Genomic DNA, 24,606 nt, shown 5'->3' with positions numbered 1-24,606 from the left:
TGCTGCTAGAGAAGCAATTTAATGCAGCTGCTAAAAATGCCTTCTACAAACTCAGTCTTGCTTGGAATATGGCTCCTGCCTTGACATAGCTGATCTGGCCACCTGGATCCACGTCATGGTAACACTGAGACTACACTACTGTAATGAACTCTACATAGGTCTTCCCTCAAAGTCAACTTGGAGACTCGAGTTGGTGCAGAATGCAATAGCTCAGTTACTCCCATTCTGCAGCCATTCCATTGGGTACCCATCGCTTACTGGACTCAGTTGAAGTTATTAGGTGTCACGTACAAAATCCTTCATGGCCTTGGTCCCTCATATCTGTGGGACCACCTCTTCCCGCATGTTTCACCATGACAGCTTCACTCATCTAAACAGGGCCTTCTGCAGGTGCCACCCAGCAAATGGGCAAAATCAACAACTGTCCATACATGTACACTCTCTGTTGTGGCCCCACCTTATGCAATGCTCTGCCTAATGACGTTAGGATGGCTTCCGCTCTCCTGGCTTACTGCAAACTATGCAAAACTGAATTATTCAAGATCGTATTTCTATGCAGGTAGGAGGACTGTATTGTAAGGAATACTTCAGAAACAAGCTTTGTTTAAAGGGATGGGAGGAACTGTAGACTATACTACAGTTGCTGTAAGTGTGCTCCTAATAGCATACTTACAGCCAGTTTGGTGCCACTTTGGCATAGTGGTTAAGAGTGCAAGGCTCTAATTTGGAGAGCCGGGTTCGATTCCCCACTCCTCCACTTGAAGCCAGCTGGGTGACCTTGGGCTAGTCACAGCTCTCTGGAGCTCTCCCAGCCCCACCCACCCCACCCAGGGTGTTTTGTTGTGGGGATAATAGTGACATACTTTATAAACCACTCTGAGTGGGCATTAAGTTGTCCTGAAGGGCGGTATATAAATTTTATTATTATTATTATTATTATTATTATTATTATTATTATTATTATTATTATAGGTAATTTCTGCATCACTTAACACATCATATTTTAATTCCTTATGCTTTATTTCAGAATTGTTTCAGCTCTGTATCAGATTTCTGCTTGCTTTCGGATTTCTGCAGTCCAGACTCTATTGCATTGTTTATTGGACGTCCCAACCATTCACTCTGAGGAGTTAGCCGTGTTAGTCTGTAGTAGCAAAATCAAAAAGAGTCCAGTAGCACCTTTAAGACTAACCAATTTTATTATAGCATAAGCTTTCGAGAATCAAGTTCTCTTCATCAGATGCCTGATCAAAACTGGGCAGATACAGAAGAGGAGGGGGAAAGAGAGAGAAAAGGGAGGGGCCCAGTTTTGATCAGGCATCTGATGAAGAGAACTTGATTCTCGAAAGCTTATGCTATAATAAAATTGGTTAGTCTTAAAGGTGCTACTGGACTCTTTTTGATTTTCCAACCATTCACTGGCACTAAACTGGCTGCCCTGAGTCTCAGTGAGAAAGGTAGAGCACACACACACGCACGCACGCGCGCGCACACACACACACACACACACACACACACAAGAATATCAAATAACACCCAAACTCTCCACTCATGTCCATGATAGAAACTTATTATGACAAGAATATGAGAAAGAAAAGTGGTTTTTAAACGTATGGCAATACAGTAAATGCACAGGGGAAACTCAAGCCCTGGGCAAGATATTAGAGGAAGGAATTAACATTCAACGGTTACCATATGACCGATCAGTCTCAAGATTAAAGAAGATTATTAATATGGAAAGTGGATCTCTAAGAGAGATGACTGAGTTTGAACAGCTGATTACAAAGCAAAAAGATCATTTATTACGATGGTTATATAAATTATTGCTACAGTTGGAAACAGAAGAAGAATAAATGAAAAAACGATTAAATGAATGCAGAACTTTAGAAAGCAAATACCTATGCACCAATGGGAATGGTTATCTTTATCTGCCCTGATTTATATTTTATACAATTTATATTTATAGGCGCCTCTGTATTGCTTTTTTATTATAGCCACATTGTTGTTCCTATGTGTTAGCAGAGTGCAAACAGAGCAGAGAAGTTACACTGTGCTGATTAAAGAGGCGAAAAAACGTTTATTTAGGAAATACAAACGAGAGAGAGAGAGAGAGAGAGAGAGAGAGAGAGAGAGAGAGAGAGAGAGAGAGTCCTTGCTATCTGACTACATCTTGTAGAAGAATGAATAAAAGCAGGAGAGAGAAGAAGCAGGACATTGCCCTGTTTAGCCCAATAGGAGACAAGACAAGGAAATGACCCCCAGGAAACAAGAGAGGTGCTGTTCTCACTGTCCTAACTAAGTGATCCTTGCTGCCCCCTGCATAGAAGGCTCATCTTCCCTTTGCTGCTGCAGTACACCAGGCATTGCAATTTCCAACTGTGGATTGGACTGTGTTCCTGCCTTCTGTTATATGTTTTGTATTTGATCAATGAGACAGTCATCTGTTCTATGGGAATGACCAGTGGTTGTTGCCTTGTGGCCATTGATTGGCCACCAACTAGCTGCTTACTAGTGGCACAGATTAGGTTGGATTTCCCAGAGCTGTAGAAGGCTCTGAGTTACTGTTGGATTGTGCATTGTTAATTTTATTATTGGAGCTTGCAGCAAATTGCTGGGGGATAGGCAGGGCAGAATGCAGTAGCCACTAGTGGGGAAGCCAAAATGGAGTCAGGGATCCCAGTGCTCTGGGGACATGGGAGGTATGACGATGGGGCAAGGTATTGTAAAGGAAGGACATGGAGATACAGTATGGCTCAGTGCCTTTCCAACCTGCGCCCCATCCGAAGATATGTTGGTTGTGGGGCTAGGAATAAGGAAAGCCCCTCTCCAGCACTGATGTTGTGCAATGCCAGGACCATTATTAACAAGACCAGAACATTGCAACATTATTTTGCAGTGAATAATATGGACCTGTTATGTGTGACCGAGAGGGCAAGATGGGTGGAGGAGAGCGAGATGGTCGCCCTGAAGGAACTGACCCCCCTATGTTTTTCAGTCCATCAGTCCCCAGACAGGTGGAGCGGGGAGGAGTTGCAATACTCATCTGAGAGTCTTTCTCCTTCAGGGCACACTCCACTCCAAATATTGCTGGCCTTGATTGTATGGGCCTGGGGTGCTGAAGAGAGTTTGGCCACCTAGTGCACCAGCAGCTACCCTGTCGCACTTGTTGGAGGTGGTAACCAAGTGGACTTTGGGAGTTCCCCAGGCTCCTGGTCTTGGGGACTTCAATGTCCATGTTGATGATGCCACCTTGGTACAAGTTGTGGACCTGGTGTCTTCCATGGCAGTACTGGGACTCTCTTAGTTTGTAGCGGTCCCCTCGCATCAAGTGGGCCACATGCTGGATCTGATCTTTGGGATGGGGACATATGTGATTGAAGCGGTCGGACCACTTATCCTGAAGGTTCGCCTGGGTCTACCATCCCCCTTCCCCCGCCTAGATGGCAACCTTATTTATGCTTGACCATGGAAACTTATGGATCCAAATGGTTTCCAGAATGCCCCCTGATAGATTGTTGGATTAACAGGTGGAGAACTGGAATGTCTGTCTCTCCGAAGCCATTGATGAGATCGCTCTCCCGTTGCCCTCTGCATTCTCGCACCAGTCTGACTCCCTGGTATACTGAAGAGCTATGATGGATGAAGCAGGAACTAAGATGGTTACAGCAAGTGTGGCAACTGGTTCAAGATGAAGTGACAAGAATATAGGATGTTTATGAAAGCCTATGAGATGGCAGTGAAAGCGACAAAGAAGGAATTTTATGTTGCTTCAATTGCAGCCAGTTTGGTGTAGTGGTTAGGAGCGGCAGGACTCTAATCTGGAGAACCAGGTTTGGTTCCCCGCTCCTCCAGTTGAAGCCAGCTGGGTGACCTTTGGTCAGTCACAGCTCTCTCAGAGCTCTCTCAGCCCCACCCAGGTAATAATAACATACTTTGTAAACCGCTCTGAGTAGGTGTTAAGTTGTCCTGATAGACAGTATATAAATTGAATGTTATTATAATTATGGTAATGATAATAATTATTGGTTGTTGTGGGTTTTCCGGGCTGTATTGCCGTGGCCAATACCACGGCAATACAGCCCGGAAAACCCACAACAACCATCGTTCTCCGGCCGTGAAAGCCTTCGACAATACATAATAATTATTGTTATGCATCTGCAAGCTCACACTGGAACAATTATTTCAAACAGTTCAGTCTCTGGTCTCCGTCTCACAGGGACATCGTCAAATTGTTAATTCATCTATCAGCTGACAGGCTTTAGAAACTATTTTGCAAGTAAAGTCTTGTCCCTTTGCCATGACCTGCTGGCCACAGCTGACACATTAAAGGAACTGCAGACCCCTTGACTGTCTTCTGGATCTGTTTTAGGTAATTTCAGCTGACTCGACCAGGATGAGGTTGTCAGGGTCCTGTGGGCAGTGAGACCCACTACTTGCCTATTAAACCCCTGTCCATCATGGCTGGTGAAGGCCAGCGCTGACAGCGTTGACATGGGTTTCCTTGAAGGCCATTGTCAACTTGTCTCTGATCTCCAGGATTTTTCCTGGAGCCTTGAAGGAGCCAGTGGTGAGGCCCCTCCTTAAGAAACCATATTTGGACCCCACCAACCTGTCCAACTACCACCCAATATCAAAGCTCTCTTTCCTGAGTAAGGTGATTGAGTAGACAGCGGCAGTACAACTGCAAGTATTCCGGGAAGATGCCTCTAGCCAGGTTCCATTTGAATCTGGCTTCCAACCAGACCAGGGAATGGAGATGGTGCTGGTTGCCCTGACAGACGACGTCCACAGGCACTTGGACCAGGGCAGGTCAGCACGGCTGCTGCTGTTAGATCTCACGGCAGCGTTCAGCACCGTCGACTAAGAGTTTTTGACCTACCATTTCACTGACGTGGGGATACATGGGTCTGCCTTGCAGCGGATGATCTCTTTTCTCCACAGTTGGGGACAGAGGGTGGCACTTGGGGAGTAGATGTCACCATGCTTCCCACGGGTGTGCGGTGTCCCTCAGGGGGTGATACTCTCCCCTATGCTATTCAACCTTTATATGCGCCCCCTTGCCCAACTGGCTCGGAGTTTCGATTTGGGGCATCACCAATATGTGGATGACACCCAGTTATATCTACAGTTAGATGGTCAACCAGATGCCATCCTGGACATTTTAGCCAGGGCTCTGGGAGCTGATACTGAATGCTTAAAGCAGAGCTAGCCGAAGCTGAATCCCAAGAAGATGGAGGTCCAGTATTTGGGCCGTGGGCCAACGAGTTTGGGAATTCAGCTTGCATCCTTGGATGGGGCACCATTAATACCTCTGCTGAGGGTGAGCAGCTTGGGGATGGTCCTGGATGCCTCCCTTTCAATGGAGGCCTAGGTCATGGCGGTTATCAGATCAGCATTTTTCTATCTCCACCAGACCAAGCAGCTTATTCCCTATCTCGTGCCCCACAACCAAGCTGGTGTCACAGGGCTCAGTGATAGTGGGGACTCCTCAGGAGGAGAGGAGCTGCATGTAGCCAGCTCTGACTCAGCAGAAGCCAACCATCAGGAAGAGCAGCTGCCGGCTGAGCAGAGTCCACAGCCAGCAGCTGCGGCAGAGCCACTGGCTCCCTCCAGCCCCAACACCACAGATGAAGCTCAGCCAGGGGCTTCCAACCTTCCAGATTCACTGACCCAGAGAGCGCCGCAGACAAAGGCAACATATGGAGCTGCAGGAAAGACAGTGCAGTGCTCACCTCCTGGGCCAACACCAGCTGCTTGGGGATAGCGACAATGAGTAGCATCAGGGTAACTCACAAGCAGCTGGCTGCAAACAGCGCATGGCTATAAAGACCAGCCAAAGGGAACTGTAGGGCATGGAAGCAACATGTCGGAATCCTGCTTTCACTGTGACCACTCCATTGAAACTTGCCTTATTCCACTGACATTTGGACTGCATCCTGAATTTGCCAGTCCCTCAAACTTCCTGGTATCTGACCTCGGACCTCCAGACTCACCCTCAGCTTGTGACTCTGGACTCTGACCTTGAAATGGACTTTGACCACTCTGCTTGGGCCAGCCCTCAATACTACAGTGATCCAAGCAACGGTCATCTCCAGATTAGATTACTGCAACTCACTCTATGCAGGGCTGCCTTTGACACTGATCCAGAAGTTACAACTGATCCAGAATGCAGTGGCATAGACCCTCACCGGAACTCCAGTTAGGATGCATGTAAGACCTATTCACTGTCAGCTGCACTGGCTCTTGGTTTAGTTCCGGGTCAAGTTCAAAGTACTGGTTATGACTTTTAAAAGCCTTAGAGGATTGGGACCAACATACCTGCAGGACTGTCTCTCGCCATATGTTTCCCAGAGAGCACTTTGCTCTGCTGACAGATACCTTCTGGGGGTCCCTGGTCCAAGGGACATTCACCGAATCTTGACCAGAGCCAGGGCCTTTTTGGTCCCGGCACTGGCCTGGTGGAACTTCCTCTTCGTCAAAACTAGGGCCCTGTGGGACTTGTTATAGGGCCTGTAAGACAGAGATGTTCCGCCAGGTCTACGGTTGTGACTGAGACTTGAATATTCCAACTGCCCTCCTTTGCTGTAATCTGTGGTAACCTGTTATTAACATCATAAAGCATCTGCCTGCCCTACCCCATAACATCTTGAGTGATGGGGTGTATTGTGAACACTGATAGCCATCCTGGGCAACCTGGTTTTAATGATAATGTGACTATTTTTCTCCTACGCAGGGCTTTTTTTTCAGGGAGAACGCAGGGGAATGGAGTTCCGGAACGTCTTGAAAATGGTCACATGGCTGGTGTTCCCTCTAAGCTTTGCAGTGTTGTGATCTAAAAATCTACTTTGTGAGCCGAAACAACAACTTTCATTAAAGTTTTGAGTGCACCTCCTTTTTTAAAAAAAATATTTTTCAGTCTACAAACATACAAAACATACAAACTGCCAACTACTTTAATTTGTATTGTTTCTCGCTTAGAAATAATAATGCAAGCAGTCATTCATACATGGATTCTAAATACCAAACTAAATTACTTTGCAGGTAAATACATTTTGTATGTAATACATTTTGATTACAATCAAAAAAATTTAACGATAAAAGCCGTTAGGTGAAAGATCCACAAAAATCAGAGTATACTTCCGTATGAAAATGGGTATGTTCATGCTGATTACAAACAGGTAGTTGTAGATGGTATCTTAGGCCAAAAAAATTAGCAGCTATATACTCTCACAGTTCATCTTTATGTTAGAAAGGATGTGGGGATACAGGATCATATATACATTGTTGGTGGAAATGTCATTACATAGAAGAATTCTGGAATACAATCTTGCACCAAATCTTTTTGTTAACTGGCTACAAAATACCGAAGAAACCTGAGCTGATATTTCTGAATCAATGGGATGATATAGAGATCCCACCAATTCGACGAGACCTCATCAATATCTTCTTAATGGCAGCAAAAAATTTAATTGCTCTAAAATGGAAATTACATACTGTACCGACAATTACAAGTTGGTATTCTAAAATATAAAATGACAATTACAAGTTGGTATTCTACAAAATAAAAAAATATTTTTATTTGAAAAAATTAATGATGGAATCTATCAAGCTGAAAATTTCCCCCAAACAACAAATTTTATGGAAAAATGGTTCCCCTTTTTTGAATACATTTCCAAAGAAAATCTATATCCTCCCAATAAAATATACCAAACAATCCTGAATCTATAATCCAAAATATATCAGATCATTCCACTTGAATTTGTCTTTCCATGTTTTACCTTTCTCTGTTATGTAGTTTAACAATTTATCTATGTTGTGTTTCATATTGTAAACAGTCTGAAATAAAAATAATTAAAAAAAACAAAAAACAAAGGAGTAGTTGTATTAGTCTGTTGCTACAATATAAAGCAGACACGCAATGGCACCTTAAAGACTAGCACATGTATTTCAAGATGAACTTTTGTGAGTCAGTGCTTACTTTTTCAGATATGTATGAAAATCAACCTGAGAATCATTCTTCATTTTCTTTTCCCCACATAATGAATCTGCACTTGAAAGACTCATGACAGAATTCATTCTTTTTTTTTAATAAACAACTTTTATTAATTATAAACAGAAACAATAACAATAAACATTAAATTGCAAATACATGGAGTAATATATTGGTTATACAAGCTTGCAGGTTTCGAAGAAAAACGTTTAAAACACTTGCTTACTATAATTTGTAGTTCATATATCACAAGAATAAGTCACAGTATATTGGTATAGTTGGTTTAGTTCATAGTGCTAGACTTTCAATATATCTTGGTATAGAAGGTTGGGAGGAAGTGTTTCAGTTTCGTCAATGAAATTTAAGAAAGACCACCATTTTTCATAATAGTTAGATGTCGAGGAATTAGCCGATAAATTGTCTGTTATTTTATCTATAATGAGCTGATTCCACACTCTGGAGTACCAATGGTTCAAGGATGGTGGAGACTGGTTTTCCCAAAAATATGCTATTGATGATTTTAATATGGCAAGTAGATTAGTAATTAAATCTCGTTGAGGCGTTGGCACGTTTACCCCTTGCCATAGATTCAAAAAAATTAATTGGGGCTCCAGGGGTATGTCGTAGTTCGTTATTAATTTTATTTGCTTTAGTATCTCCTCCCAGAAACAGAATTCATTCTTGATCTTAATCCCAGTCCTGCCCAACCTGCCCCATAAGAAGGATTTTAAGTTCGATTCCTGCATCTGAAGAAGTGAGCAGTGACTCACAGAAGCTCATCCTGAAATAAATGTAGAATCTCGCTCCTAGACTTCTATTCTGCTCCACGTCACAAATGAAACGTGGCTCATTGATTCTTTTCACAGAAGCTCAGGAATGGCAAACCTGGCGCCTTAGTAACTTTGTGCATGCAACTTCAATAGCCTGAAGTCCATTTGCCAGTTTTCTGGGGCAAATAAACAAGATCTGCACAGTGTTGCAGCTCAGAGGGACAGGACGTCCAAATACAGGATTGCAAGCTTTGATTTTTCTTTAGAATATTTATGCACCCCCTGTGCAGAGAACTGCTTGAGGTGGCTCACAAACAAAAAACAACATAATTTTAAAGAAGTCAGGATAACAGGAGAAAACATTTCCAGAATGCTTCCATCTATCATCCTTAGGGTACCCTAAAACTCGGCCCAGCAGGTTGTAAGCCTGTTAACACGAACAGGATCAAACCTAAACCTTTGGAATCGGCCAGCAACCCCTGGTTTTGGACAAAGTGAAAGAGGAAACATGGTGGCACCAAAAGAGTTTCAGTTTGGTGGCCATCTTGGCCTACAGTAGAACAGCAGTATTGGAGTCCAGTAGCACCTTAGAGACCAATAAGATTTTCAGGGTATAAGCTTTTGAGAATCAAAGTTCCCTTTTTCTTTGTATCTGAAGAAGAGAGCTCTGACTCTGGAAAGCTCATATCCTGAAAATCTTGTTGGGCTCTAAGGTGCCACTGAAACCTTGCAAAATCTTTAAGGCTTCCTGTTTAATTCTTCACCTATGACTCCCCTGTGAACTAGGAGGCCTTCCCTCAGCTTCTGCTGCAGGAGAAAAGGCAAGTCAGACACAGCAGCCCTTGGAGGCTCACTTTAGCTTCAGATCAAGATTTGGGGTGCAGGGCGAAGAGGCGCTATGTGAGCCTGTAGAGAGGAATGCGGCTTAAAAAGGGAAAATGAGAGATCCAAGCTGGAGCCAGCCTGAAAGCAGCTGCAATAAAATAAACCAGGAAGTGATGTCATCATGCAGGCTGTGGCCGCCCTGGGAGCACTCCCGTGCTTCACAGGGGGCCTGATTCGGGCCCAAATCATGCCGAAATGAGCCACTGGGGCATGGGAGAGTTTAACTAACAGGGGCAAACCACTTATGTTAGTCACTTGCCATGAAAACCCCACTCTCCACCACCACAGGAATATTAATCAACAGTAAACACACACACACACTTCTGCTCTGTTACTCAGTTGAGTTCCACGGTTCTTTGATGGATTCCTGGGACTTCTGATCTGTTTCCAACTCATCTTCACTCTAAAAAAATGGAGATATGCAGTTGGTAAATTGTCAGAAAGGCAGTCAAGGCTCATTTTGCTGAGGATTCCCTGAAACATGCTAATTAGGCCAGCAACACAAACATGAACAACGTTTACTTCATGATTTATATAATTGCTAAAAAGACGGGGGATACCAACAGAGAAAGAAATGTTATCAGCATTTTTAATTAAATGAACTCTAAAAGCAGCAAAAATGCGTATCTCGTACTACAAGGCCACAACACTAAACTTTCCCCACTCCTTCGCTTGAAGCCAGGTGGGTGTCCTTCGGTCAGTCATAGTTCTTTGGAGCTCTCTCAGCTTCGCCCACCTCACATGGTGATTCTCGTGAGGATAATAATAAACACACTTCGTAAACTGCTCTGAGTGGGCATTAAGTTGTCCTGAAGGGTGGTATATGAATTGAATGTTATTGTTGTTACCTTCCCAGAACCTTACCAATAATGTAACTTACCCCTAATTCCACTCCATCCCCACACTGATAAGAAACAGACTGCCTAAAGAGACGGAGTCCTTCGTTCAAGAATTCTCGTACACTGTCTCCGACTTTATGCATCTCCTCCTCCTCATATGCATAAACTTTTTCATCTTCTGCAACAAGAATGACCAACTGCTGCGCAGGGGCCAAGCATGGCACATCTTCCACAATACCAAAGACCGCCATCTTTGTGGGGGTTGGTAGATAAAGGTTTTGCCAGTAGCCCATCATGTGTTGGTTCCTCGCATAGAAAGTGCCATCAAGGCCACAAATACGCAGCTTGAAGCGCTGCTTTACTGTAAAGGTTATTTCTTCGTCTTTGTGGGTTTCCACAAACTTTGATATCACATCCAATCTGTTTGCTGTAAAAGAATTAAATGTATTAAAAATCTGGAGGCCTTGTTAGTTCTGTTGAGTCTCATTTTGATTACAATCCTATGCCCACCCAATTGAACTCGGAGGGATTTTCTTCTGGTGCATAGAATTACCATAATCTTTGATGAAATTCAATCCCAACATTCCTTTGCACTCCTTTAAGCCCTGCTGGAGAAGAAGCCACACTCTGCTGTTTGTAGTCATCCTCTCAGCAGAAAATAGGAAATAGCTCCACAGCCCCTGTTGCATTATGGGGTTCTTTAGGGTGAGCTCTCGTGTCCTGTCAGAGGGCTACCAAAGAAACAGTGGAGCATGGATTTGCACTTATTTTCCCCTGTGTACACTGATAGATCTTAGTTGGCTTACAATCGCATATTTCTTTTCTTCAACTTAAAGAGTTCACATAACTAAATTGGTTTGTGAAGAACAGAAATGGACTGAATCTGGGCGGATATCAGCACATCTAGTTATATGAAGTTGGCAAAAGTACCGCAATAAATTAATAGTTTTGAGTTTACCAGGTGAAGTATATGGTGAAGCAGCAGGACAAACTCTGGGTAGAGTCATAAAAGCTGCACTGTCAACAAGGGGATTTGTCTATGCACACTGAAAGATGAAACAAAATGACAACTGCACAATCCTGATTTTATATCCTGTGCCATACTCATGTCCCCCGCCAGGCTTCTTCTCTACATATTTTATCTTCTGATGCCCCCCCCTCAGTTTTCCTGTCATAATATCAAGAAAGGATATTATAGATTCATTCGCCAACATTATTCTACTCTCTTGACAGGCAGTGTACAGTACAAACACTGCAAAATGTATAGATGTTAATAAATCATTAGAATTAGCTACCAGTGAACGTAACAATATGCCTTTGCTTTATCAAGAGACACTCAATCTTCACCAAACTACGCATGGATCACTAGAGTTCCTCTAATTGAAGAATAGCCACGGAAGAAAAAATTTAGTCACATTGCTTAACAATTATTTCCCTAAAGCCAAGAGATGTTTGCTACATTCCATAATAAGCAACCCAAAAGATCATTAGTAATTCATTCCTGCTACTTCAGAAATCTTTCCCTTCAGAACTGGGTAGATTTGCTCCATATAGCAAGTTACAATATACATGAAAAGCTTTCAGTGTTGTATATTTAGAGCTTTTGTTGTGGGGTTTCAACTGGAGAGAAGGGTGCGCACTATGGATGCTGCCCTGGACACCTTGAAGTAAGGGCAGGATTAAAATGGATTGGCAGGATTAAAATGGATTGATAGACCAAAGAAATTTATGACACAACCTTTCTAGAACTGAATCACTTTGTAGCATGAGTGGGAAGTCCCATGAAAAATTTCCCCTGCAAAGAAAAACTGGCGCATCAGGTTGGAGGCTAGGGCAGAACTGTTCTCTCTGTTGTGCTGGTTTGCGTAGGACTTACTTTGTCTTAGAAGGGCTTGATGCTTTCCTTATCACTACGTCTCCATGCAAGGGAAATGTGCGCTGAATATGTCGTACACCTTCTACAATGCAATCCTTCCACTCTGACTCCTACTCACAACTACTGAATGGGGCTTACTCTCAGGAAAGTGCTTTTAGGATTATACTTCTAAAATTGCAGGAGTCCTGAAGTGACAACTCTTAGGTTCTAAGGATGGAAAGTTACGCACAATTGCCTTGCAGCTGCCGTAAGAGGTGCTTCCCGGGACAATGTCCATTTACTTTTTTCCTTTAAAAAAAATGACATACATTGTCATTTTACAATAATATACAATAATACCTGTAAACCAATGTTAGTGCCAGAAACTCAACCACAACATCAGTTATTATCATGTAATATACCTCTATTTCATGTGATCTTGCTGGGATAAAAAACATATATCCTGTCACCTCTCTTAATTGTTCTAAAATAGACACATTAACACAACTTTTTAAAAGATTGTCTAGCCTATTGATTCTATGTCTGTTTATGCAGAAATAAGTCTCATTACATTCAGATGCTGAGGTGGCTTTAAACCTGAATTAGACAATATTCAGGGAGGATAGATCTGTCAATAGGTATTAGATTTAGTGACTAAAGTGAAGCTTCACATTCAGAGGGAGTGTGCCACTAAACAACAGTTGCTGAAGGGCTTCTAGACTGAATTCAGCAGGCTGCAGTTTAACACACTCCATGGCTTGGGATCGAGGTATCTAAAGGAACATATCCTTGATAACGTGTATTAACATCAAACATTGCTGCTTGGATTTTGTTTTAATTTTTATATCTTGTATATTGATTTTATATTGTATTTTATGTTTTTTTACATTATTAAAGTTGTTAACCGGAGCTCACTCATGGGGAGGGTGGGCTAGAAATGCAATAAATTAAATTAAATTAAAAGACTGCCTGTTAAGATCATAACTACAGGCCATATTCTCACGTTCCCCCACCTTATCTAGAAAGGTGGGTAGCTGACAGGGATGGGGCCTTCTCTATAGTGGCTGGCACCTTGGCTGTGGAATTCTATCCACTATGTAATCTGTACCAATACCATTGAGCTTTCAGCATCAAGTTAAGATCATTTTATTTATCCAGGACTTTTTGTGATATAGTCCACATCTCATCTCTCCCATCTCCTCCCCTCACCCAGCACAGTCACAAATAAATATGATTCATTAGTGGCAAAAAATTACATTTCTACATCCATTTAGAAAAAGTCAACCAACTTACTTATTATAATTTGTTTGAATAAAATGTCATTTTGTTCGAAACACAAGTCTGTATACACCTTGGAATTCAAATTCAACTGAATGCTAATCTCTTTGGACCTTAACATGAATTGTCTTACATTTACTTCTTTAAAAAAAAAATTTTTTTTTAATTGACTCACAGCTGTAACACATTTTTCAGGTTTTTGTTGGGATTGAGGCTGAATCTGAGAAACAGCCAATTCCTCCTCCTCAGAGGAAGATGAAAGGCTCATTCAAAAAATCACATATTACTTTTGTAGGCATCCATTGGCTAGTGTCCATGTCAATAATGAAATCGAGTTAAGCACATACCCTTGCTTTAAGGTGTTCATAACAAGCAAAGATGCTTGTCCACCTGCAGAAAAACTCATCTTCTCATTCATCACATTTTTCTGTTTACCCAACTATTGGACTAGGAAAACCACCATACATACATTTTTGCTATTCTTAATGAGGTAGCACTTGGAAATCACTTTACCTTTTGTTTCCTTTAGTACATGGCAAGTATGCAGCTTGTTGCTCAGCAAACGTCAGTGACATCGTATTCAACGTCGCAAAATTTTGCAAAATTTAGTCAGTAACAACAGGAAAATATCATCTGGGTAACCAGAAAAAGAAAACTGGTTTAAGTTTAAAAATTGAATACAAAATTAGTTATAATGAATTCACCTTGTTTTACCAACAGTTTGGTGAATGTCACATGGGCTATTTGAAGGGCTTTCCAGCTATTTTCTCCTTGTTGTTATGCACATATGAAAAACAAAAAGACAATGCTTCTGTCAGGTTTCTGAAACCAACTGATGGCCAACTATATTCCAAATGAGCTTTTATAATGGATATATGATTTCAACCTTATTGGCACATGTTAAATCCATATTATACTTCATTCAAAATTATTTTCAAGTCAGTGACAACGCTCTGAGTTCCCTTGGTGTGACTTTAAACCAATCAGTCACCTAAGGCTGAGACCAAGGATAGTGCACAGAAATTTCTGAGCCCACCCGGGGTCGGTTCTCACATCTTTTATACAGTTGAGTAAACAATATTTCCATGCATGCTTACTTGGCATCTATCAAATGGAACTTTCCTTTCTACTAATAATTCTAAGGCCCTCTGTGCATGCTCTTACGTTGAGCTATTGTGGTGAGCCGAGTTCTCAGAATATTCAAACCTACGCTTTGCCCTTTTGATAGAAGCTTCACGCCTGTCAAACTGTGAAAACATCTTAATGCTTCTAAAGAGCCAAGCTACAAGTGATGCTGTACACAGGTTGGACACTTGTCAGCTTCCCTCAAGTTTTGATGGGAAATGTAGGCATCCTGGTCTTGCAGCTGTAATGGAGAGCCAAGCTGTAAAACCAGGAGGCCTACATTTCCCATCAAAACTTGAGGGCAGCTGACAAGTGTCCAACCTGTGTAGGGGTCACTTGTAAATCTCGCAACCACGAGAAGGAGGGGGAGAAGCAGAACTTGCCCAGTAGTGGAAAAACCCTCATTAGATCCAGTAAAGAGATACGGCTGCATCCACAAGCTTAACGAAGGGGAAGTTTGCAAAGTGTTTCAAGCTCAGGGCGGAAATCCCTGGTTTCGTCTGCTCCCCTTCGTGGGCTTGGCTAACGCAGGCACGAAGAAGGAACAAACAGCAGCACCGCTTTTGACTTCCCGTTTCCCGCCCAGATCGAGTCCTGTAAGGGACGGGCGGCTTTCCAATCGGGATCAAAACAGCCCCGGCCCCTTCTTTCAGGGTCCGAATCCACATTACCTCCGCGCATCCCGGTGTTGCACTAAATGTCCGCGAAACACCCGGAAGTATAGCGTCTTTCAAGCGCGATTTCTGAATCGCGCTTGAAAGACGCTATACTTCCGGGTGTTTCGCGGACATTTAGTGCAACACCGGGACGCGCGGAGGTAATGTGGATTCCCCTGGCCCTGGGTCAGAAGCCCCTTCTGCTCGCCTCGCCACCCCGTCCCCTTGGAGCTCAAGCGGAGACGAAGCCCTGCTCAGGTAAGATCCGAGAGCTTCAGCGCCGCTCACGCCGACTGCCGGCTAATGTCAGCCTGTCCCCAGCTGCGTTTACCGGCTGAAAGGCCCCTCGGCGTCTCCCAACGATTCCATCCCACTACACAGATAGTGGGAAAGAGCAAGAGTCCAGTAGCATCTGTAAGATTAACAAAATTAGTGGTAGGGTGTGAGCTTTCGTGAACCACAGCTCACTTCTTCAGAAGATATATTTTGGTATCTGAAGAAGTGAGCTGTGGCTCACGAAAGCTCACACCCTACTAATTTTGAGAGTCTTACAGGCGCTACTGGACTTATACTCTTTTCCGCTGCTACAGACAGACTGACACGGCTACCCATTTTGATCAATCCAATACAGAGATACATCAAGCCGTGTTCAGTCTGTTTGTAGCAGCGGAAAAGAGCAAGAGTCCAGTAAGGCCTATCAGACTAACAGAACGGATGGCAGGCGGTTCGTGAGCCACAGCTCACTTCTTCAGAGACCAAAGAATATCTTCAGAACATCTGAAGAAGTGAGCTGTGGCTCACGAAAGCTCACACCCTACCACCAATCTTGATCGTCTTCTAGGTGCTGCTGGACTCTTGCCCTATCATCTCACTACGGTTCGTGTCTGCTCTCCGCAACAACTCGGGCTTCGCCGTCTCCCTCCCGGCCCGCCATCATCCGGCCCCTGTTCCTACCGCGGCCACTCCCAGCTCAGCAGTAGGGCCGCTTCCCAAGACCGAGGCTCGCCTCTTGCATCCCCGGGCGCCGCTGGCTGTAGATCCCCAGAAGTGAACAAGACCGGGGCGGAAACTGCTGGCTATAGTAGTCAACAAGGAAGTCGTCTTGTGACTGCTTTCGAAAGCCTAGCGGAGGAGGCGAGCCCTGAAAACTTCCCAGCGACTTTGAATAATGCATTTTAATCTCGAGGGGGTTTACTCTTTCCAATCCCCACCCCCGACCCAGCCAAGAAATTTTTTCCCCTAGCTCCAAGTTAAGATCTTGTTATTTGCCACTGGACTTTCCTGATGTAATCCACACCTCATCCCTTCCCCTCTCCTTACCCAGCACAGTCACAAATAAATGACATTGCGACGTCCATTTAGGAAAAAACAACAAACGTACTTATTATAATTTGTTTGAATAAAATGTCATTTCGTCTGAAACACAAGTCCGTATAGATCTTGAAATTCAAATTCAACTGAATGGACTCTTTGGACTTTGCCGTGAATTGTCTTACATTAGTCACAGCGGGTGGCGAAACTTCAGGAACCACAATGTCCACGCCACTGCAATACAGCCCGGAAAATCCACAACAACCATCGTTCTCTGGCTGTGAAAGCCTTCCACAATATGTCTTACATTTACTTCTTCTTTTTTTAAAAAAAATAACTTTTAAAATTGACTCACAGCTGTAACACATTTTTCAGGTTTTTGTTGGGATGAAGGCTGAATCTGAGAAACAGCCAATTCTTCCTCCTCAGAAAAAGATGCTCAGGGCTTTTTTTCAGGGGGGGAACTCAAGGGAACAGAGTTCCGGAACCTCTTGAAAGTGGTCACATGGCTGGTGGCCCCACCCCCTGATCTCCAGACAGAGGGGACCTGTCTCTATTGACCACTGCGCATCTCAGCGGTGCAGACGGCAATCTCAACTCCCCTCTGTCTTGAGACCAGGGGGCCACCAGCCATGTGACCATTTTCTTTGAGGGCAACCCACTGAGTTCCACCACCTTCTTTCCCAGAAAAAAAGCCCTGGAAAAGCTAATTCAAAAAATTACACATTACTTCTGTAGGCATCCATTGGCTAGTGTCCATATAAATAATGCAATCAAGTAAAGCCCATACCCTTGCTTTACGATGTTCTTAACAAGCAAAGATGCTTGTCCTCCTGCAGCAAAACTCATCTCCTCATTCATCACATTTTGGGGGTCTTTGGAGGCAGAGCAGCGGAATGAGATTTTAATAGGTGACACTCCACCATGTCTTTATTATTCAGGTATTTTTTATCCATTTTGGTATGCTTCTAGCCGTCCACCAGAAGATCCTCTGTTATGTATTTCCTATTAACAGGATTTTAAAAAATATAAGGGATATACATCAACCTAAAATGAGCTACCAATGAAAAATTGTAAAAAGGTAGCATATGTACCAACACTAGCTTCCCAAATTGCATATCCATTAGTTTTTTAACTAGACAGATGATGTTTAGGAGGCAGACAAAGGCTGTTTGCGCATACTCACCTTCACTCAAAAAAACCCAGATGGTTATGATACATACACTCACATGCTGTACTCAAACTACCTTGAATGTTGGTGATTGAAAGCAGATAATATCCTTCAGCAGTTCTGATGTGCAGTTTAGGAAAAGGGGGATAGTTCTCAAGATTTAAGCTGAACAATAAGGAAAGGGTGTGTGCAAATAAAGTAGTTTTCAAGCAGGCTGCCTCTCTTTAGTCTGTGGGCCACACTAGATGTCAGTATCAGGAAGGTGGCAAGTTGGCAACACTTTACAATTTTCAGAAACGTGTATGTCTATGTACTGTTTTGATGTGATAACTCATTTTGATGCATACCTTAAGCTTTTTACAATGACATCAAGGTGGCGGAAGCCAATTTTTCCTACCTTTTCTAATTTGAGCTGTAGCCTGAAAACCAAGTGACCAGTTTCTCACATTTTAAAGCACTGTAATAAATTCCCCTACAAATTACTATTAATAACACCTCTATCCATTATTGCTTTTGTGATATAAGCTATAAAAGAACAAGCCATTTTTCTACATTTTATATGACTTATGACATACGGAGCTTTATCTCATCCAAATAGTCACTTGAAGAATATTAGACAATAGTCGCTTATTTTTTGTCTTTCTAATGAGCCACAACATGAAGAAATTCCTTTTGATATGTCACAGTTAGGTACATGAGAACAGATCCATGAATTATGTGATTTTTATCCCACGTAACCTGGGGTGTAGACTTTCCAATTTCCCGGGGGGGGGGACGGTATTGCTATGCCAGTGACATCACAATGAGGAGCCAATAACATCACAGGGAGGGGCTTCCATTGCCTCCATCTATGGAGGCGGGGGCATGGGAGATTTAGGGAGGGGCTCCGCACAAATTTAGGGGGACCCAGGCACCCATGGGGACACCCCTAACAATGCCCCTGAGCTGGGCCAAACCTAGGAAAATGTGGAAGTTGGTCAGTGGTTATAATGCTGCTATCTCAGCGATCTCTTGCTGTGTCCTGTTTTTGAAATTCACTTTTATGATAGTCACTTTATGATCTGTAATTTTACATACTGTGTGTATAGGACAAACTAATGGTCACAAACTTGACACTAAGAAAGGCAACACAGAAAAGCCTGTAAGGGAACATTTTTTAAGTTTTCCTGGATGTTCATAGGAGTCTTGATTCTGCCTTACTCATAAGGGTGACTTAGTACTGAAATTTACTAAATTATGGCATTGCAGATGCCTTAGTTTGATAAATGCATGGTTGAAGTCTGAACCAGGGCAGAATACAAAACAGTTGCTGTGCACTAGATTTCTGAGCAGTGTACAGAGTGTAAAGTAGTAGAAAACTCCCATCTTCTCACTTCAAACTCATATCCTATAAGTGAGTACAAGCACATTTTGAGGCAATTCAGAACAGTGCTAGTCATGACCCCAAAGAAAACTCGCAGTTATACTACCTAGAATTTTATATACCTTGCTTTCTTAGCACACTGCTTAAAATCCACCTTAAAAGACATTATTAACCAAATCACACCCTGGACACAGGGCAAAAGGAAATTTTTAAATGGCCTCTGATCTGCATCCCCCCCCTTCCAATCTTGTCCATGCAGATAGGGCTTCTCATTGCTTCAGAGAGACAGCACTGATTTTTAGGAACTGTCCTTTTCTGCAGTAGATATCACTTCTCCATTTAAACATGGAATGGAAATTGAAAGAGGAGCTTAGGAGTGGCTGAAGCAGCCCCCCCATACATTACCATGAAAAAAACTAACTGTTCACCCACACCCAGCCCCCCCCCCCGCCCAAAGCCACAAACAAACAAAGCTATTTCAACAAGGAAACATAAGGCCTACCCTTTCCCAGTGTTCCATTTCCAAAATACAGTGTAATGATAAGGTTACTGGAAAGTAAAATAGATACTCACTTTTTTCCATGTTAAAAGGAATAGAAACTGGTCCTTAACAGAGTAGCATTGACTGCAGAGCAAACGTGATGATGGGTGGCTGGAGCCTGCTGGCTGGTGTGAATGTATAAGTTTCAGAAAAATTTTAGTTTTAAAAAAGAAGTCAGAGTTCTTTATTATAGAAACTCCATACTTTGATAGGAAAGTGAAGAGAGCTTCCTACCTACAGATCAGTTCTGAGGAGGAAGTCCTCATGAGTAGACATGGACATGCTAGGCAGGTCCCTTTAAACTATCAGCTGGCAGGTGGAGGGGGGATGGACCTGCTGCAGCCGGGCCCTTAAAGGGGCAGATTAAATGGCCATTTAACTGCCCCTGTAAATACAACCCAATGAACCAGCATACAGTTCATCGAAGTTCCGTGGAAAGGAGCTTCCATGAACCCTGGTTCGCAAACCCCGAACCAGCCTGGTTCATGGGTTTTTTTGGGTCATATTTAGGTTCGTGCCCATCTCTACTCCTGAGTAGTAATCTACACATTAAAGGGTAGTAAAGGAATAAACAGTAAACAGATGCTCTGACCTGTCTATCTTTCTAACTCTCTGGTTTCTCCCCCTCTGAAACCTGAGGCATGGGACAGCATTAGAAGTGGAATCTTCTAACATTCCCTGAATGTAAATTGTAGCCATGCACTTATATTGCACTTCTATCCAACTGAGGTCTTGCAATCTGACTGTTGCTACATTGAAAATGGGTGGAGCCAGCCAGGGTTTAAGGACTAAGCTAGTTAGTGTGTCATAGTCAAAGGTATTTTAAGGCAGTGTATAAATTTTTTTATATAAAAGTTATTTTTATATAAGCAGAACAGAAAAAATAAAAACGATAGCACAATTATAATTATGTCAAAAGAAAGAGTAAACATAATATAACAAACAATATAAATAACTCATGTTTTTTATATCCAGCACATATCAATCCTTGAATGTATTCAGAAAAGAAAGTATAGTCTCCAATATTCAGATTTTTGATCCTACAAGCATCTTCCAATTGTAACATTTCCGTATAATTAAACACATTTTGGAGAAGATGGGGGGAAGTAAAGAGGTAAATGCTCTCTGGATTTACGGTTGTCAAAATCTCACAGGCTCTCTGGTCCTTCCTTTTATTTATGTAAACCGCTTCAGTCGCTCACAATGTAAAAGAGACACAAGCTTGGTTGACAGTTTGTAAGCTTTGTGTTCCATTTGTAGGATCAAAAATCTTTTAGACATTTAACCCACTGAAGCCATCATATACTATTTAAGATATTACTTCAAAAAATAGTTTCTTGATAGGAGGGGAGAGAGCACATTCTGGGGAAGTTTGCCTTCTTGGTTTTTTCCCCCACCTATCTTTTTCTTAGATCCATTACCCCATTCATGTCTCCGAAGATCATTATCTTCTTGAAAATTGAAAATGTATTGGAAAACATTTTCATAAAAACTTTCTCTTGCATTGTTTGGTGCATATATTGTTGCTAGTGTGTAAATCTTGTCTTCCAGGAGCCTGATTTTCAAAATCAAGTATCTTCTATCAGAGTCTCTTAATTCTTCTGTAACATTTGTAAATTGTTTATACAAACTGCAATACCTTTAAAAATGATGAATTCTTAATAAACACACTAATACATACAAGCAAAAAACAGGAACAAAGCCCCAAAGAATCACAGAAATTATAATATGATATAACAGGAAGGGGGGGACAATCTTGTGCTTCATCGGCTATTGTAACTGAGACCCTCATGTGAGATCTGAGGGGGCTTGAGCCCCTTAGCCCCCATGTAGTTCACTGGCTGCCCGGGGGGACTCAGCCCCCCCTGGCCAAATCCGGGGGGGGCTTGAGCCCCTCAGCCCCCCCCGTAGTTTACACCTATGCACGTAACAGCAAAGAAACATCTTTTAATTTTGTGAATTCAACAAATGTTCAAACATGCACGTTTTTATTTTCAAATATTGCATTATCATTTATTAACTGCTAACAAATCTTATATGTCCAATAAGTGTTTATCATCTATAGCCATAGGCTATCACAAATTTTCCAAACATCAAGTAATAAACAGTGAAATCCAGTATCACAGTTTGAAAAGGTTAATTAAAATTAATTAAAAGAGTACAGTATACCACGCTATCCCAGGAATCACGAAACAGCCTCATTCAATACCACCTTAGATCTTATCTTTTTGGCCGCAAGTGCAAACTGAGAGACTCTGTAGGACACATGGTTATCAGTGTCAAATAACAAAAACACAATCTTCTCGATTTCAGAGTATGTGTTTGTGACTGATAGAATTCTGGCCAAGAATTTAGCTTTGGGTACACTATATAATGGACAATAAAGTAGGTAGTGGGAAAGGTTCTCCACTGTAGATAATCCACAAATGCAGCTGTGGTGTTCCATAGGGATGTGAGAATAACGCCCTGCCAAGAGAGCTGTTTGCATCATCTGAAACAGCACAGCAGTGAAAGAGACTCTGAGGTTATAATGAGAAATAGTGGCTAGGTAGGGAGATCTTAAGTGGTCAAATCTGATTAGTTTATACCAAGGAGCTGCCTTAGATTTTGATACTGATTGGCCCTAAGCATGGATAGGCAATCTTTGCATGGTGGAAGCTGGCTGAACTCCATCTCTCCATGCTTGGCACAAAAAAAAAAATCATAGCGGTGTTCCTTTACAGTAGTGTAGGTGGGTGGGACATATGTTTAACAGGTGAATTGCTGTACCTTCCCAAACAACTCTGTAGAGATATCCTGTACTGTCCTTAATTGACTGAATGTGACTGGGTATTCTTGATGTTTCTCAAGGGAGTTAATTTACCTCAATCTACAAAAGGCATGTCCGGTCAAGAGAGCAGGCACATTCTGTCCAAAGGAACAGAATGTGCTTATGTCAGTACATTTGGTTTGACTTCTGCATTTAACAAACATAGCAAATTCAAGGCATGGCATGAAATACATCGGTGTCTTCTGAAACAATGGCATTTGACCCACTCTTTGCTACATATAATGAATCCAGCAACATCCTAGTGCTAACTTCTTCTTGTGTAGACCTCATCTCACATACTTCTTCCCAGTGGTCTATGATGATGTTGAAACGGCTCTCATTAGTGGTTGCAACAAATGTTTTCTTTTCCAACTTGTTCATGTACTTTAGCACCATTCACTGTTGTTCTAAGAACTTGATGAGCTCAGACTTATTAAATAAACCATACGGGTATCTTTTTAAGTGAGATTGTGCAATATACTTCACCTGAGGGCAAACACTTGTTCCTCACCTCCATCTTTCATCATTTTTGGGAAATATTTCTTGGTATACATCAGAACCAACATCTGTCCTTTCACTATGGATACTTGAGTGAAGTATATAACACAGAATATAGATTCTGTTAGCAGATCAAATGTTATTGCCCTTCATCTTCTGCACTAGATGGGACTGGTATATTTTCTGCTGGATATACATTTTTTCCCCAACAGTATGGCAAGCACAGACTTGTTAGACTTCCAGACTGATCCCTCTAATTTGCAGTTGCCCAAGGCAAAGGTCCCAGAGGATGAGCAAAGACATTTCTCATGTGCAGCTGTCTACTTTGGGCTACAGGGATCATATGCCCATACGTGTTTCAGTCAGCCTTGAGATCATCTTTTCCTCCTTTGCACCACCTCTGCCTGGGCCCTTTGCCACCACTGTTCCTGTAGCATGGGAGGCAATCTGTAGGGGCTATGGGTGGGAGCCTGGGGGGGGGGCAGTTGTAATCTCTGAGGTAAGTGGTGAGGACTCACTTGCGGGGTCTGGTGGGGTGGTTGGTGCTGTTGGGTGATGGTCGACCAGTGCCTTGCGTGCAGGCTCAGCAGAGTGGTCTCTGGCAAAGCTGTTGCATGGTTAGCTGGTGCCTCTGCCGTGTCAGGCCTATCGTGATCCTGCTGGTCCTCAGACTCTTAATAATAACCATAACATTCGATTTATATACCACTCTTCAGAACAACTTGCCCTGACCTGGAAAGAGCCCAGGTGAGCCTGATTTAATCAGATCTCAGAAGCTAAGCAGGGTCAGCCTTGGTTAGTACTTGGATGGGAGACCTCCCAGGAAGACCCAGGGTTGCAGAGGCAGGCAATGGCAAACCACCTCTATTAGTCTCTTGCCACCAGGGGTTGCCATATGTCAGCTATGACTTGAGGGCACTCTCCACCACCAGGACAACTTAACGTCCACAGAGCAGTTTATAAAGCGTGTTATTATTATCCCCACAAGAACAATCACCTTGTGAGGTGGGTGGGGCTGAGAGAACTCTGAGAGAGCTGTGACTGACCCAAGGTCACCCAGCTGGCTTCAAGCGGAGGAGTGGGAATCAAACCCCGTTCTCCAGCTTAGTCTTACTGCTCTTAACCACTGCACCAAACTGGCTCTCTTCCTCTGAGCTCTCCAGGTCTGAGTCACTGGCATGGGCAGAGGGCTGGCCAGAGAGTGTCGTGACAGTCATCTTACTGCTGCATTGATGAATCATGCTTCTCAGCTGCTTCAAAAACCTGAGGTCAGATAGTAATTCCGGATTGAGGTTCACCTTTGTACCTCCTGGTGTTTGAGTATCTTTGTTCACTGTTTCTTCTAGTGTCTGGTCTATAAGGAATTCACCCAAATGGATTTCTAGATCCTAACTGCACTGAAAATCCACCTTGCATGAAATACTCATGTACGTCTGGATGTTCAAGTGGAAGAGTGGTCATCTGGCACAATAGTATGGATGGTAGTGGACACAGGGCCGGTGCCAGGCTTTCTGG

The 24,606-nt window shown here is 42.8% G+C and overlaps 1 protein-coding gene across 3 annotated transcripts; it reads right to left on the bottom strand.

The window, feature by feature from the left end:
• Positions 1 to 6,822: 6,822 nt before the first annotated feature.
• On the bottom strand, positions 6,823 to 16,486 carry LOC129328491 (uncharacterized). 3 transcript variants are annotated; one of them, XM_054977594.1, is made up of 5 exons: positions 14,131 to 14,238; positions 12,590 to 12,648; positions 11,038 to 11,215; positions 10,526 to 10,911; positions 6,823 to 10,048 (listed from the first exon to the last, which is right to left on the bottom strand). In XM_054977594.1, the coding sequence occupies exons 2-5, from the start codon at positions 12,635 to 12,637 to the stop codon at positions 9,977 to 9,979; spliced, it is 684 nt and encodes a 227-aa protein (XP_054833569.1). In that variant the 5' UTR covers positions 12,638 to 12,648; positions 14,131 to 14,238; the 3' UTR covers positions 6,823 to 9,976. The 3 variants fall into 3 exon arrangements, with proteins under 3 accessions (XP_054833569.1, XP_054833570.1, XP_054833571.1); XM_054977595.1 differs by lacking the exon at positions 11,038 to 11,215 and adding an exon at positions 16,353 to 16,486 and having other exon boundaries at positions 6,824 to 10,048; positions 14,131 to 14,250; XM_054977596.1 differs by lacking the exon at positions 11,038 to 11,215 and adding an exon at positions 15,414 to 15,465 and having other exon boundaries at positions 6,824 to 10,048; positions 14,131 to 14,250.
• Positions 16,487 to 24,606: the final 8,120 nt, after the last annotated feature.

The sequence above is a fragment of the Eublepharis macularius genome, chromosome 4 (genome assembly GCF_028583425.1).
Source record: "Eublepharis macularius isolate TG4126 chromosome 4, MPM_Emac_v1.0, whole genome shotgun sequence".
NCBI classification, from domain to species: Eukaryota; Metazoa; Chordata; class Lepidosauria; order Squamata; family Eublepharidae; genus Eublepharis; species Eublepharis macularius.
Note: the sequence above shows the minus strand (reverse complement) of the source record. Positions and strands in the feature narration are given on the sequence as shown.